Below are 15,922 nucleotides of genomic sequence, written 5' to 3' on the forward strand. Positions count from 1 at the left end.
TAGCTTTGGCTTCCAAACAAAACTTTACGGAGTCCTGCTGTTCCTGTTTGGTTGATGGTCTGGGAGGCTTACTCAATGGGATTGACAGTGACAGATTAGAAATGTGGCTGGAGGCTCTGTCCTGGCAAGGTGTGACCAGGCCCAAAGGACTTTATCATGTTTTTCCTACCATATCATCCCAAAGACAGACTCACTTGGACTAACTAATACAGGGGAACTGTAACCGAAAAGGACTTTTTGGGTCTCTATGGAATTTATTACCCTTCAGATTCACCTATTACTAATTAATTATAAATTTATGTGCTTACCAATTTTACAAAAGTGATTTCAGGCCAGTCATACCAGGACTTTATGTGGTATATTAAAAGAAAATGTTTTTACACAGAAAATACATAGCACACTGCTAGGGACTCATTGAACTAGCTAAATCTGACCTCTCTTTGTTTTACAGTATTGTATCACCTGATAGAAGCCAGCGTGACTGTATAAATAAGCTTTTACTGAGTGAATCACCAAAACACGTTAATAAATTTGAAAAATAATCAGGATAAAATCACAATAGGAGGAAAATCACGGCTACAGGAAGGATAAGATGTAATGTGGAATTTCTTCAATTAAGTAATGAGGAAGAGTATTGTTTGTTCATTAATTGAACAAATATGTGAGGATGCCCTGTGGGGGCCAGATGCAGTGCAAGGCCCTGGAAACTTATAGGAATGAGTTTCTGCAGGGAAGACAGACTTTTAACAAATGTTCACACAAGTATACATGATTGTAAATATATGATATGATGTGAAGCTCTAGGGTTCCATAAAAGCGGTGATGGAGGGGGCACCTGAGTGGCTCAGTCAGTTTAGCATCTGCCTTGGGCTCAGGTTGGGCTCAAACTCTACATTGGGCTCCCTGCTCAGCAGGGAGTCTGGGGCTCCCTCTCCCTCTGCTGCTCCCCCTGCTTGTGCTCTCTTTCTCTCTGTGTCAAATAAATAAATACAATTTTGAAAACAAAAATAAAAACGACGATAGAGGCTTGGTCTTGTCTCTGGGATCAGAAGTTTTGCCAGAGGAATCTGAGCCAAGATCTGGAAGGGGAGTAGGATTAACCAGGAAAAGTGGTGGTGGAAAGTTTTCCAGTTATTGAGATGATATCTCAAGGCCCTGAAGCTAGAAGGCATTCTTCTTGGGGATCATCATTTCCTGATAGCACTAATACTTCCCTCCGTTATGACCCCATATCTTAACATTGAAACCATTCTTCTGTGTCTTTCCATGTGAGATTATAAACTCTGGCAGGGGTCTTTGCTCTTCATCTTTGTGTCCCAGAATTGTCTTGCATTTCTGGGGATGCAAAGATGAAAACAAACTTCATCCTACAGATACAGAATTCCAGCTCAAGACTTCGGCTCTTTTAAAGACAGAAGTTAGGCCAAGTCATTTCTCCTATGAGGCAATAAGACTATAACCTAAGAAATAAAAAAGTTTAGTTTGAATGTCTGACAGCATACCAGGTGTAAGTTATGACACTGGAAAACACATATTCTGCATTAATAGTTTTTTAATCTTAAGACTAATGTATATTTTTAAAAAAACACTCTACAAAAACGATTCTGGTGTAAAAACTTTACAGATGGAGAAAAGGGGAAATACTAGGATTGCTTTTCATTTCTTCTTATAGAGCTAGATATTCAATAGTTTGTTACTCTGAAAAAAAATGATTAATAATTTGTTACTCTGCCTCAGTCCCTTCACTTCGTATGAGTTCAGACAGAAGGTTTAGCTAAGTCCAGTACCTATGACTCAGCCCTGCTTAGGTCCTATTAAAGAGTTATTGTAATAGTTCACTTACTATGGGGCTGTCATTTATTTTAAAACTTCTTAACTCCAAGCATTCTTTTTTCTACCATGGCTTTTTTTTTTTTTTTTTTGCATACTATGTCTTCAAGACTATAGATATAATTTAGAACAATAATAAAAATTCTTCCCAGTGGAGATTCAACATGGTTTTGGGGGGGTAGGAACAGAATAAATGAAACAAGATGGGATAGGAGGGTGGACAAACCATAAGAGACTCTTAATCTCACAAAACAAACTGAGGGTTGCTGGTGGGGGAGGGAGGTAGGGAGAGGGTGATGAGGTTATGGACATTGGGGAGGGTATATGCTATGGTGAATGCTGTGAAGTGTGTAAACCTGGCAATTCACAGACCTGTACCCCTGGGGCTAATAACACATTATATGTTTATAAAAAAATTAAAAATTAAAAAAAAATTCTTCCTATCTCTTTCTTTAGGCTCCACTAAATGATCCCTGTGCATGTGCCTCTTTTATGGGCTTGAAGCCTTCCACCAATAAATACCATCTCGTACGAGCAATATTGGAGTCCATAGCTTTCAGGTACCAAAACCTGCCCTAAACTCTCCCTTCCTCATATACCAAATGGAAATGGTATTTCCATTTCCTTCTGTTAATTTCTGCTAAATTAAATTATGAAATTTCTTAATTTTAACTTTTTATACTTTAAAGTCATACTGCTTATGACATAATCTGCTCCTATTGCTTCATTGCTGTAACATCTCTTTTTTTTTTAGATGCAATAGAACCAGTACCATTTAGATTTGATATGTGAAAATAGAGGATTTTTAAAAATGCAGTTGGCTCTTGAACACCATGGGTTTGAACTGTGCAAATCCACTTAAACATGTGAATTTTTTCAGTAAACACGGTACAGGACTATAAATGTATTTTCTCTTCCTTATGATTTTTTTAATAACATTTCATTTTTCTAGCTTATTTTATTGAAGAATACAGTATATAACACATATAACATACAAAATATGTATCAATTGACTGTTATCAGTAAGGCTTCCTGCCAAAAGTACGCTATTAGTAAAGTTTTAGGGGAATCAGAATTTACACATGGATTTTTGATTTTGTGGTGGGTTAATATCCCTAATCCCTGTGTTATTCAAGGGTCAACTGTATCTAATTTCTTAAGCATAAAAGATTTAAAATTTGGGCTTTCAGGGGCGCCTGGGTGGCTCAGTGGGTTGAAGCCTCTGCCTTCAGCTCAGGTCATGATCTCAGAGTCCTGGGATCGAGCCCCACATCGGGCTCTCTGCTCAGCAGGGAGCCTGCTTCCTCCTCTCTCTCTGCCTGCCTCTCTGCCTATTTGTAATCTCTGTCTGTCAAAAAAATAAATAAAATCTTTAAAAAAAAAAAAATAAAATAAAATAAAATTTGGGCTTTCAGAGAATAGAATTTAATTAGAATCATTAGAATTCTCCTTTATCAATAAGGATAGATTTTTTTTTTTTAAAGATTCCATTTATTTATTTGACAGAGAGAGATCACAAGTAGGCAGAGAGGCAGGCAGAGAGAGGAGGAAGCAGGCACCCTGCTGAGCAGAGAGCCCGATGTGGGACTCGATCCCAGGACCCTGAGACCATTACCTGAGCCGAAGGCAGAGGCTTAACCCACTGAGCCACCCAGGCGCCCCAAGGATAGATTTTTCTATCCTTATTGATAAAGGAGAATTCTAATGATTCTAATTAATAATGCTTCCATTATACTCAAAGATTGAATCACCAAAATTACTTTTTTTGTATCTTTCCCTGTGGTCTTTTCATTATGACACAGTTGTAGTTTATTAAAGTTAAGAATCTGGCTGTCATAAATATGGAACATTTGGAACATTTAAAATAAAAATGTCTGTGATTACAAAGTGATTATTTTTATAGTTGATGAATTCTATTAGATGTTATATATGTCATATTATCCTAATTGCTGTCTAATAAATGAGTGCTTGCTTTAAATTTTTATTTGTAGTAAGGACAATAGATTAAATTTATTTCTAAATGAAAAATAGGCTCCCTTTTCTCAACGTGAAAGCACTAGGCCCCGAACCTCTTGCTTGTTTGAGCATTTATTATCAACTTCCAGTTAGCATAATATTTTTGAATATTAATATGTTGGTTTAATGTTTTCTTTTGCATATTTTATAAATGCCACATAAATAAGACCAAAGTTTTTATTTTTCTAGATTAGAAAAAGATAGAGAATTATCATGCTATGAATGTTCCCTAAATAGTTATCTTGATTTTTTTACTAGAAACAAACAGTTGTATGAGCTGATGCAGAAAGAGATCCATATCCCTGTGACAAAAGTCCGGTATGTAAACTTTGTTTTCAATAGATTTAATTAGAAATTGGAAGTGAATAGTAATTGCTATTAGTATTTTCGTCATTATGATTATTCAGGATTTCAAAAAAAATTATGCCTAGTTCCTTTGCAACAAAATTCTTGGTCATAGGAATTTGGAAAGAAAAGAATTTGGATTTATAGAGAACATAACACAATATAGAATTTAGGAAGATCCTAATCCACGTATGTATATTATAAACATCTTTAAAATCTCCTTTTTGTATGTGTGGCTATCCTTTTGGCATGGAAACATCAAATTTTCTTTGCTGGTATGTCCAAATGAATTTTTACATTGGCTTAGTTTATTTGGCCTAATTTGAGCTAGTCTTAACAAACAGGGTGGGTGGGAAGATTGATGTTAGGAATAAGGAAAAGTGTTTGAAGATTGCCTGGTGAGGACCTTAACTTCGGATCAATGTGGAATGATACAGTTTTGGAATTAAAAGTTGAACTTACAATATCAAGAATAAAAAAAAATATATGTGGCCCTTTTAAAAAAAAATGAATGTTTTTATGCTTCTGTTGGAATAATTTATCTCAAATATCTTGGTCCCCACAGGGCAGATGGAGGAGTTTGTAGGAACAATTTTGTTATGCAGATGACTTCAGACCTGATTAATGCTAATATAGAGAGACCCGTCAACATAGACATGTCCTGCCTTGGTGCAGCTTCTCTGGCTGGCCTTGCTGTTGGTATGTGTGGATTTTATAAAAGCGAGAGCTGGGGTGCCTGGGTGGCTCAGTGGGTTAAGCCGCTGCCTTCGGCTCAGGTCATGATCTCAGAGTCCTGGGATCGAGTCCCGCATCAGGCTCTCTGCTCGGCAGAGAGCCTGCTTCCCTCTCTCTCTCTCTGGCTGCCTCTCTGTCTACTTGTGATTTCTCTCTGTCAAATTAATAAATAAAATCTTTAAAAAAAAAAATAAAAAAAAAAAATAAAAGCGAGAGCTGTCTTGGAAGCTGTTTCTTGCCAATAGCATTTCTCTTCCCAAATCACAGAATTATAGAGAGGCTCTGGAAAACCCTGGTGTTCATTAAGCTCCATACACATATGCACATAACTCACAGAATACTCCTTTGACCTCCTCCGTGGGTAGGTTTTCTTCCTCTCCCTCCCTCCTTCCTTCACTCCTTCAGTCAGAATTATGAGGCAAGGAGAATTCATTTTCAACTGCTCTGTCTTCAGCGGAGGAAAGGTCTCTGGGTAAACTTCCAGAGCAGATAGGCTTTTCTTTGGCATTAGAAACTATTCCATTCTTTTGCTTATTGAAAATATGTTGAGTACCTGCTACATGACAGTCACTGCTGGGAATAGAGTTTAAAAGGCATAGTCCCTGCTATGGGAGTCTCTAGTTACAGTCAGGCAAGTCAGCCAGTTATTAGACTTGTGTGATAAACCCCTTGGACAGCCATAGCTTTAAGCAAGTGGTGCAGGCTTCCCAGAGGAGGTTCAGTTTTGAAGGAGTCAGCAGGCAGCCAGAAGAGGCAGTAAGGAGCCACAAGAGATGAGTGGTCCAATAAAGAAAGCAGCCTGTGCAAATGTCCCAGCCCATTACAGTAAGTGCTAATAGAGGAAAAGCAAGAGGAAAGGCTGGAGAGAAACAGAGGTCCAATTGTGGTAGACTCCTCATACAGGAGTTTGAACTTAATTGTGAAGGCACTGGAGAGCCACCGTAGAATTTTAAGCAGGGGAGGGACATGGATAGATCTATATTTGAACAGGCCACTTTGGCAATTAGTGTGATGATTATTTGGGAGAATGAAGAATAGACTCAGGGAAGCCAAGTAGAGGGTTCCCTAGGAAGCAGGATGCTGACTTGGGACACTGGAATATTTAGTACATTCCTGTGTGGAAGGGAAAGAGTGTTTGTACAAAACAGAATATTTTGTAGTTAAGAGCTTTAGGCAAATATTTAATATATTAAAGTTACAAATGTAAAAAGTTTGAAATCTTGGTAAGTTCAACTTTAACTTTATTCTAGTAAAAATCTGTTAACTTTGAATAAAATTGAAAGTCACTTTCATTTGCTCATTGATTAATGTGTGGTTAATTAAAGTTGAAGAAAAGAACTTTCCCTTGAATAATATTTCCATTTACAAATTCAGTTAAATTCTTTTGTATATTTCAACTAATACAAATTTAATACAATTGACTTTCTTTTTAATAATTTCATATGCCTAACTAAGCAAACTTAGAAGTGTAACAAAATCTTCTCCTGCACTTAAATAAATTTTAAATCTTGCAAAATGAATAAATTATGCTTATATTTACAGTAAATTAAATGCTCATAAACATTCTGATATTATTTATAAGGTAAATAAAATCTTTCTGTGCCTTTTCACCTTGTAAGACTAAAAATATATCAGATTCTCTTGAACATTTTAATTATTTTAGATAACACTTACAGATTATTCTTTTTTTATGATTTTATTTATTTATTTGGTAGAGAGAACAAGAAAGCTCAAGCAGGGGGAGCAGCAGAGAAGAAGCAGTCTCCTCATGGAGGAAGGAACCTGATGCTTAATCCCAGGACCCTGCGATCATGACCTGAGCCAAAGGCCGATGCTTTACTGACTGAGCCACTCAGGCATCCCCCCATACAGATTACTCTTTTTTTTTTTTTTTTTAAATTTTGGGCTTTTTTTTTTTTTTAAAGATGTTATTTATTTATTTGATAGAGATCACAAGTAGGCAGAGAGGCAGGCAGAGAGAGAGGAGGAGGAAGCAGGCTCCCTGCTGAGCAGAGAGCCCGATGTGGGGCTCGATTCCAAGACCCTGAGATCATGACCTGAGCCGAAGGCAGAGGCTTAACCCTCTGAGCCATCCACGTTATCATACAGATTATTCTTAAACATAACGTCGTGGCAGGACATCTGCGTGGATCCGTCGGTTAGGCATCTGCTTCCTGATTGGGTCATGATCCTGATTCTGGGGTCGAGTCCTATGTTGGGCTCCTTGCTTGTTAAGGAGCCTGCTTCTCCCTCTGCCTGCCTCTCCTACTGCTTGTGCTCTCTCTCTGACAAATAAATAAACAGATAAAAAAAACAAATAAATAAAATCAGCCTTTAAAAAAAATAACATAGTGGCTTGAGCTTTAGCTGTTTCATTGTATCTATACTATACTTAATTTCAAACCCTTCCTATACAGAGACTTCACTAACTACAGGGAATAGTTTTATCATCTCAGAAAAGCTGAGATTTCTGGTTGGATTGCTTCTCTTTCAAGAATCTGAGACTTGAAGGCTATGCACATCCTCTCTATTTTCAAAATTCACCCATGAGATGACTCTATTTGATACATACTTAATAAAAGTACTTTAAAAAATATGTATGTCATGGGGCACCTGGGTGGCTCAGTGGATTAAGCATCTGACTCTTGATGTCGGTTCACGTCATGATTTCAGGGATGTGAGTGAGCCCTGTATTGGGCTCCATGCTCAGTGCAGAGTGCTTGAGATTTTCTCTCTCCTTCTCCCTCTGCCTCTCCACCAGATCACACGCTAAAGGAAGGAAGGAAGGAAGGAAGGAAGGAAGGAAGGAAGGAAGGAAGGAAAGAAATAAATCTTTAAAAAAAATACATATGCCTTGGAGAGTAAATAATTAATTCTGGAAATAAGGATTTTAAGAACATGCTTGTTTTCATGACTAGACTTATCTAACTTTAGTATACTAATAAAAACTATTTTTAGTCTTTTAGTAACTTCTATAAATTAATATCTTTAAATATAGATAAATCTAAAAGGCTGACTTTGTCAGTTAGAAAGAATGTGTCCTGACAGAAAATATGAGAGGAAAGAATTTTGTGTCTGCTTTATTGATAAGAGAAAATATTCCTCAAGAAGACTTGTCAACTCTATTAGTACTTCAGAGTAAGTGAAATACACCAGGTTAATTAATAAGACACCTCAGCCATTTCAGATTACTTACGGTCATAGATATAAAAGTGTGTTCTTGCTGCTTTTTATTATAAATCACATGCTCCTCTTTATGAAGAACAATATATGCCAGGACAATATTATCAGGAAGTGGGATTTAAGTAACTTGTATGAAATAAAATAGTTTGAAAAAGAAACTACATTCAGTCCCAACTTTGAATTTATGCATATCCCAGAGAGTTGCCTCTTACCTCAAGATATATGACAAAAATCCTAATTTATCTTTTTTTAGTTATGTAAAAGGAAAATATACAATTTCTTACTTGGAAGAAATTACTTTTCTTAGCAAGTCATGAAATTAAATGATGATAGGGTGAGGTTGGTCTGGAAATGGTTTGGTGCCCTGCCATACAGAAATAAAGCTGATAGAAACAAAATGATTTTAAAATCCTGGTGGACTTATTCCCAGGGATAGTCAATCTAACAAAATTCAAAAGCAGCAAAAATATTTTAAATTGTGTTTTAAAACAATAGTTGTTTACCTGTGCACCAGTTTGCATAGGTTTGTGGATAAACTTTATGGACTCCTTATTTGACTTAAAATTTGAGAGTGATTTTTTCTATTCATAGGGTTTTGGGCTGACAAGGAGGAACTGAAGAAACTGAGGCAAAGTGAAGTTGTTTTCAAGCCGCAGAAGAAATGGCAAGAATATGAAATGAGCATGGAAAACTGGGTCAAAGCAGTGAAGCGTTCCATGAATTGGTATAACAAGATGTAGCACTAAGTGGAATGACTGAAACCATATACAGCTGGTTGATACGACACGCAGATGAGACACAGCTCAGGGATGATAACCAATACAACAATGACTGAGATTTCAGATGAGCTTTGTAATCTGCTTTTTTGAATACAAAACAAAACAAAAAAATCCCTCATTTAGATTTTTAAATCTAACCCTTGATAAGACTGTAAGGCAACAGTACCTCAAAACTTTCTATCTTCTGTTTTGTAGCAGATTCCAAATGCCGTTAGCCATTTCCAACCATATTTTGACAGCTGCGGATCCTTCTCCTTTTTATACTGGGTCAAGAATACATATGAACATAATTGTTTACTATCTGAGTTGATAGTTCTGGGTCAAGCACCATTCGTATTTTGTTCCAAAATTAAGTGACAAATGTTCCTTTAATTCTTTAAAATTAAATGGGCTATATGAAGTTCCCATAGCTAGGAAGAAAGAATAACTGAGGAAATGGGAGTTTTGAAACATTAATATTTTATATTTAAAGTCAAAATTGTTCAATACTGTATCCAGATAATGAGCTCAAAATGCCCCTCTCAGATAGGCTTATTTGTTAATCAGCTTTTTCCTTTATTGGGCTTAAAGACACTGCCTTAATTTTTCCTTGTTTAACCAAAATCTAAGCATTCTTTTTGTATTGAAAAAATAACTTTAGTGAATTATACTACAAAGGGTAATGATTCATAAGGGACAAGAAAATATTTTCTTCCTCAAATAGGATTTATATTCAGAAACTTCTGGCTAAAGTGTAACTCTTTTTTTTTTTTTTTTTTTTTTTTTTACAAAATGCAGATACTGGATATAAATCTTGCTTTTCTCTTTCTATTCTTTATCTTTGTCGTTGAGATGCTTGCATAAATGTCTTTTGCTTTTATTAAGTGCCTAAATGACAGAGCTTAATTTGAAGAAAGTGCCCTAACTCATTGGTGATATAAGAATTGCCTCCACTGGGGTATTTTACTTATCCAGGTATCTTTTATTTTTGTTCAATCTGCTCATCTCTGTGAGACAGGAGCAGTGGTTACCTGACAGAGTTAATGGAGGTGTATTCATGCAAATGATTGCCCGACAGTTCCTGGGCCAGAGCTCCATAGAGAGGATAGTTCCACATTCTCATTGGAATTGATAGAAACAATTGTAAAAGAATCAAGAGTTAGTGAGTAGCTTCGGGCTGGTGTAAAATTGTCCTGTGGCAGTTGACTACTGTCCAACTAGTTCTCAGGTTATTTGGCCCTCCCTCCACTGGGGCTAGGTTCCATTTTGATTTGTAGCAATAATGAATATATTTCCCTCTTGGACAGGCTTTATCACATAAAGATCTACTGTTATAGAGCTGGTTGTTAAATACTAATGTAATTTTAAAAGTGTCTATTATAGGGAATTTTGCTGTTGCCATCATATAGGTCCATTTCAGTGACAGATAGAATAGAACTAGAGGTCACACTGCATTCCTGCAAATTCCATTTCAGTGAACTTTGTCTTCTTGTGTTAACATTTTAGATGGAATCATAATAGCCAATACATAGTATGATTAACTCCATTAATTAAGATATGGAAATATTTTTTGAAGTGGAGGTATTTTGTTTACTGTAATAAGCCAGATTCCATTAATTAGATAATATTCTTCTTTTTATTCTTTTCATTTTTCTTATGTCCCTTTTACAGAGCTTAATGACCAATTATAGGCCCTTTTATCAAAATCAGATCACATACAAGCTGTTCCGTTGTTTGACTACTTCTTACAGATTCTGCTTCTCAGTGGGCATGATTTCATAGGTAAGAATTATCTCTTTGTATTAGGATATACTGAATTGTAATATTATTAATACTTAAAATTTGGTAGCTCATTTCTTTTTCACATTTTTCTTTCTTATCAACCACAAAATAAAGGATTAATACCTTTTAGATAATGTGAAAAAGTAACTGTGAACATGTCTTATCAGAATCGAGCATCTCCTCAAAAATTAGTGGCTAATTTTTTCTTTTGTTAGTCTAGAATTAATTTTTTTTTCTTTTTTTACTACTTCTGGCTGTTTTTAGTGACACAGTTTAGTAAATCTTTTGCCAGATTTGACCTAAATCAGAAACTGCCCACATTAGCTTTTGTGGTTATAGAAACAGTTGATATTCAAAATCAGTTGAGCAAAAAGGTTTATCATTTCCATCTCCCAAGTTAATTTTCATTTATATGCTAATATTTGCTGTTTGAAAAAATTTGTGCTAAGATTTCTCGGCATGTTTTATTTTCCCATTATGGATCTATCAGATATTTTTAGGAGGTTTGTGGCTATCTTATCAAGGAGGAAAATGCTTATTAATTGCTTTCGTACCTAGACTTAATGATTTTTAATTTTTTTTATATCCCACCATAATAGGGTTTCGCAGTGTTAGCATTATTGACTTTTGGGCAGGTAATTCTTCATCTTGGGATGTTGTATTGTGCATTATAAGGTATTTGGCAGCTCTGCCTGCTAAGGAGTAGCATCCCCCAGTTGCTGTGGTCAAAAATGTCTCCTAGCACTGCCGAATGACCCCCAGGAGGCAGTATCACCCCCGATGGAGAACCACTAATATAGACTATTAGAAGAAAATTGAAGACTCAGCAAATGGAGTGTGTCTCTGATGCTCCTTTTCTCTCTGCCTCATTTTACTTTAGGAAATGGTTGTTAGCAAAAAGAGCTGGTTGTTATCTTAAATAGGGTTTCTACATTACCGGTTAGTGAGGCAAAAAAAAAAAGAAAAAAGAAAAGAAAAATTTTATGTTGTAATTTTCTTCTGCTATTTTTACCCACTCGCCCCCATCCCCATGCCTGCATCCTCTGTGGTTTAATAATTGGGCTTATGACTTAAGTATAGGATTAATACATTCTGCAGAGCATCTTGATTTGATCTGCCTTTTTGCTTCCTTTTCACCTCTGAACAAAAGAGATGATTACTCAGTTCTTATCTGCGTCTGTGCAAGCTTCCTATCAAACTGGAAGTTCCTCAAAAGCAGAAACCATGTCCGTCACCTGGGTGGCTCAGTCAGTTAAGTGACTGCCTTCAGCTCAGGTCATGATCCTGGAGTCCCAGAATTGAGTTCCACATGGGGCTCCCAGCTCAGCATGGGGTCAGCTTCTCCCTCTGACCCTCCCCCATCTCCTGCTCTCTCTCATTCTCTCTCAAATAAATAAAATCGGAAAAAAAAAAAAAAAGCAGAAACCATGTCTACTTCCACAGAATCTAACTCTGTTCCTTCCTATTGATGGGGTGAATTTTTATTTTTTAAGTGCAACTTTTTTTGCATATATATTTTATCCTTGGTTCAAATACATTTGTTGATAGGGAGCAGCTTATATTTGTTGCAAGTAAAATATGTTTTGTTGGATTAAGGACAACAGCCGACCCTTGAACAACATGGGTATGAACTGTGCAGGTCCACTTATATGCAGATTTTTTCCGTAAATACATGTACTGTATTGTAAATATATTTTCCTTATGATCTTCTTAATAACATTTCCTTTTCTCTAGCTTAGTTTACTGTAAGAATACAGTGAATAATGCATATAACATACAAAACTGTGTGTTAATTGACTTTATATTATCAGTAAGGATTCTGGTCAACAATAGGCTATCAGGGGCGCCTGGGTGGCTCAGTGGGTTAAGCCGCTGCCTTCTGCTCAGGTCATGATCTCAGGGTCCTGGGATCAAGTCCCGCATCGGGCTCTCTGCTCAGCAGGGAGCCTGCTTCCTCCTCTCTCTCTCTGCCTGCCTCTCTGCCTACTTGTGATCTCTCTCTGTCAAATAAATAAATAAAATCTTTAAAAAAAAAAAAACAATAGGCTATCAGTAGTTAAAATTTGGGGGAGTAAAAAATTACATATAGATCTTGGACTGCACAGGGGGTCGGCACTCCTAACCCCCATGTTCTTCAAGTGTCAGCCTGTGAGAGCTAGAATCCTCCTATTGTTTATTTTAAAATTCTTCATATGGTTATATATTTGCATATGTATTTATGTAGAGATACACATCTATAAATATACATAGTTACATCAACTTTCTAAGGTACAGTTGAAGCCTCTGCATTCACAGGTTTTGCATTTGAGTACAGACAGCTCAGAGATTGAATCTTAAGAACACCAAACCCTCTGATGTTAGAGGGAAATAACTTCAGAAACATTCCCTTCTTCAGAGGTCTTATACTGAGGACGAGTCTTTAATGAAAAATAATTTAACTCAGGAATTTGGCAAGAATTTTATTATTCTCTGAAGAGAAGACCCTGGAGTTCTTCAACTTGAAGTGATTCTAGAGTCATCCAGATATAGCCTACAAGGCTTGAATCTAGTACCCAAAGTACTCTGAATCCTTTTGGGAAACCTAGATCATGTTTCTCGGTTAAAATTAAAATATACTTTGGACCTATGTGGTCCCAGAATCATCTTCTTGCCTCCCCACTACTGGGTCATCTGGTTCAAACCAGTCAAAATGGTAACCCCAAGGAAGTCAAGTAGGTGCTCCTTATTTGTTTTTAAGTTTTGGAGCCTCATAGTCATAAATATTTTGGGACCAGCACTGGTTCTAAGTTATTGGCTATATTGTCACCATATTCTCATGGGACCCTTGCCCTTAGAGTAATGCAGCAATGATCTTGGGAGTAGGAATATTAGAGACAGGAACCTGAAGAATCAGATATTCCTGAAATTCTTTGTATGCTATTTCTACTGCCTTTCCCCCCTTTATTATAAATTTGGTTTATTAAAATGGATATGTCTGTATAAATATCTATGCTATTTAGGAAATAAATAATTTGAGGTTTCCATTTAAATGAGCCATATCTTTACAAGAAACTTTCAAACTGTTCCAGAGTAGCTGTACCATTTTACATTCCAACCAGCAATGTGTGAGTGATCCAGTTTCTCCATATCCTCACCAGCATTTGATGTCACAATATTTTATTTAGCTACTGTGATAGGTGTGAGGTTTTCTCCTTGTGGTTTTAATTTGCATTTCTCTAATTAATAATGATGTTTAACATCTTTCCAGGTGCTTTTTTGCCATCTGTTTGTCCTCTTCAGTGAAATGTCTATTCATGTCTTTTGTCCATTTAATAACTGGGGTGTTTGCTAAATGAGCCATATCTTTACATAAATATCTTTAAAAAATTTTTTTTAAATCAGTACGGTGACTTAAGAAATCATCAAATAGCATTTCTAAATCTTTCTAGGCAGAGTGTATACAGCACTTGAATGTGATTTTATAATGTACTGAGCAGAATAGTTCTCACATTCCTTCTGACTCATTATGTAGTATAGTACTAATAATGTATAACAGCAAAAAGTTTCAAAGATACTTTTACCTAGAATGTTAAGTAGGGTGTACAAATACATATTTTGTCCATAGCTGTCATAATATTTGTAATCTCTTTAATTTAAAATAAGCTGACTTGTGTTTCAGAATGATTTTGTAGAGAATTAATTTGAAATTTTCCTATTTGTGCAAGACAATATATTTTCTAGTTAGTATGTATCAAATTTCATAATCTTATTTCTCTGATGTTCTTTACAAATTTCATAGTTTTATTAAATCATCATTTAGAACCTCATAAACCAATGTTGAGATCTGCAAATACAATCTGGGATGCATAGCAATAGAAATGTATATGTGAATTTTTCCCTTATCTTTTTTCTACTTTACTTTTGGATTTGTTTTTGAATTTTACCTGGAAATTCTTATTAATACAATTTCCTGTTTTGGTTTCTGCACATTTGAAGGTTACAGAGAAATTGGGGCACCTGCCTGGCCTAGTTGGTAGAGCATGCAACTCTTGAGCATGCAACTCTTGATCTCAGAGTTGTGAGTTTGAGCCCTACACTGGGTATAGAGATTACTTAAAAATAAAATCTTAAAAAAAAAAAAAAGAAGAAGGACACAGAAATAAACATAAGTTAACTACAAGATAAATTTGAGCTTAATATGGTTAGAGAAGAAAAGTTTCATGTAACCCTTCCTCTTTAGATCCTGTTAGGGTTATCATTCATATTGTACATTCTTGTACAAGGGAAATTACTAGAGAAGAGGGTTAATTCTTTGTGGTGGGAAAAGTGATATAATTTGTTGTGAAGGTGTACTGTATTTTTAAATACCTAGAAAGATTTTAAATAATAAGGGAAAATAATTTCAAATACTAACATGATAGAATTAACAGTTGTTAGAAATCCCTTCTGAAAATTAAAGTTATTTGGGAAACTACAATGAAACAGTAAATGATTCTTTCTGTAAATATTATGTTTTAAGGCCATTTTTATTTGGTGTTTCTCTGTTCATTGCTTTGGGTTTGCACACATGCACAGCAACATCTGGATGGTGAAGGATTCAGTAAGTCTGGATTCCATTCCCTGACTGTAGTGACGCCCATGGTATCATTCCAAAGAAGGAAATTTGAAGAATGATAAACATTCACTTATTAGAAGGAAGAGAGGGGTTTTCTTTTAATTTTATTTTAGGTCAAAGTAGTATGAGTTTAGGGAGGATAAGGGCAGGGCATTATGGAGAAATGTGGAGCTGGCTTTTCTAAAATTTATAGGAATATTTTTAAAAGAATCTTGCAATTGTAGGAAAACATGGGGATGGTAAGGAGTAATAATGGATTTTTTTTTTTTTTTTGCTATTTAGAAAAAGAACCCGTGAAGAGGTGGAGATCGTAGGGCGGAAACATTAGATTTGCTAATTTCCCTTCACCCTCACCCACCACTTGGGCAAGAACATTAACTCTTGGGTCCCAGGGAATTCTCATATCCTTTAATCCAGTCCATGAGGCTCCGGTCCTGTCTCTCCTAGAAATTCCAGTCTCTGTCAGCATTTCTGCCTCATCAGCAAACACTGTCAAGAACTGAGAAGAGTTTGAAATTTTACTTTACTTGGAAACTAGTAAATTAACCTCCCACAGTTCCATGGATATTGGCAGAAGATAGGAGACTCCTGAGTAGGAGATTAAGAACTTAATCTCTGTCCTTAAGGCATAGCAAACATCACAACCTTCATATTTGCATTGGTTTCCTTTGCTTCTCAA

The 15,922-nt window shown here is 35.9% G+C and overlaps 1 protein-coding gene across 4 annotated transcripts in view; it reads left to right on the forward strand.

Moving 5' to 3' along the window:
- The window catches only part of GK5 (glycerol kinase 5), an 84,390-nt gene extending 72,295 nt beyond the window's left edge, over positions 1–12,095 (forward strand). For 3 of the 4 annotated variants that reach the window (XM_059163881.1, XM_059163882.1, XM_059163885.1), the window contains 4 exons: positions 2,287–2,390; positions 4,105–4,164; positions 4,757–4,890; positions 8,701–12,095. In XM_059163881.1, coding sequence (XP_059019864.1) covers positions 2,287–2,390; positions 4,105–4,164; positions 4,757–4,890; positions 8,701–8,849 — 447 coding nt within the window. In that variant the 3' untranslated portion in view covers positions 8,850–12,095. The remainder of the gene's footprint in view (positions 1–2,286; positions 2,391–4,104; positions 4,165–4,756; positions 4,891–8,700) is intronic. The other variant, XM_059163883.1, reaches the window with a different exon arrangement.
- The last annotated feature ends 3,827 nt before the right edge of the window (positions 12,096–15,922 follow it).

This window comes from Mustela lutreola, chromosome 2, assembly GCF_030435805.1.
Source record: "Mustela lutreola isolate mMusLut2 chromosome 2, mMusLut2.pri, whole genome shotgun sequence".
NCBI lineage: Eukaryota > Metazoa > Chordata > Mammalia > Carnivora > Mustelidae > Mustela > Mustela lutreola.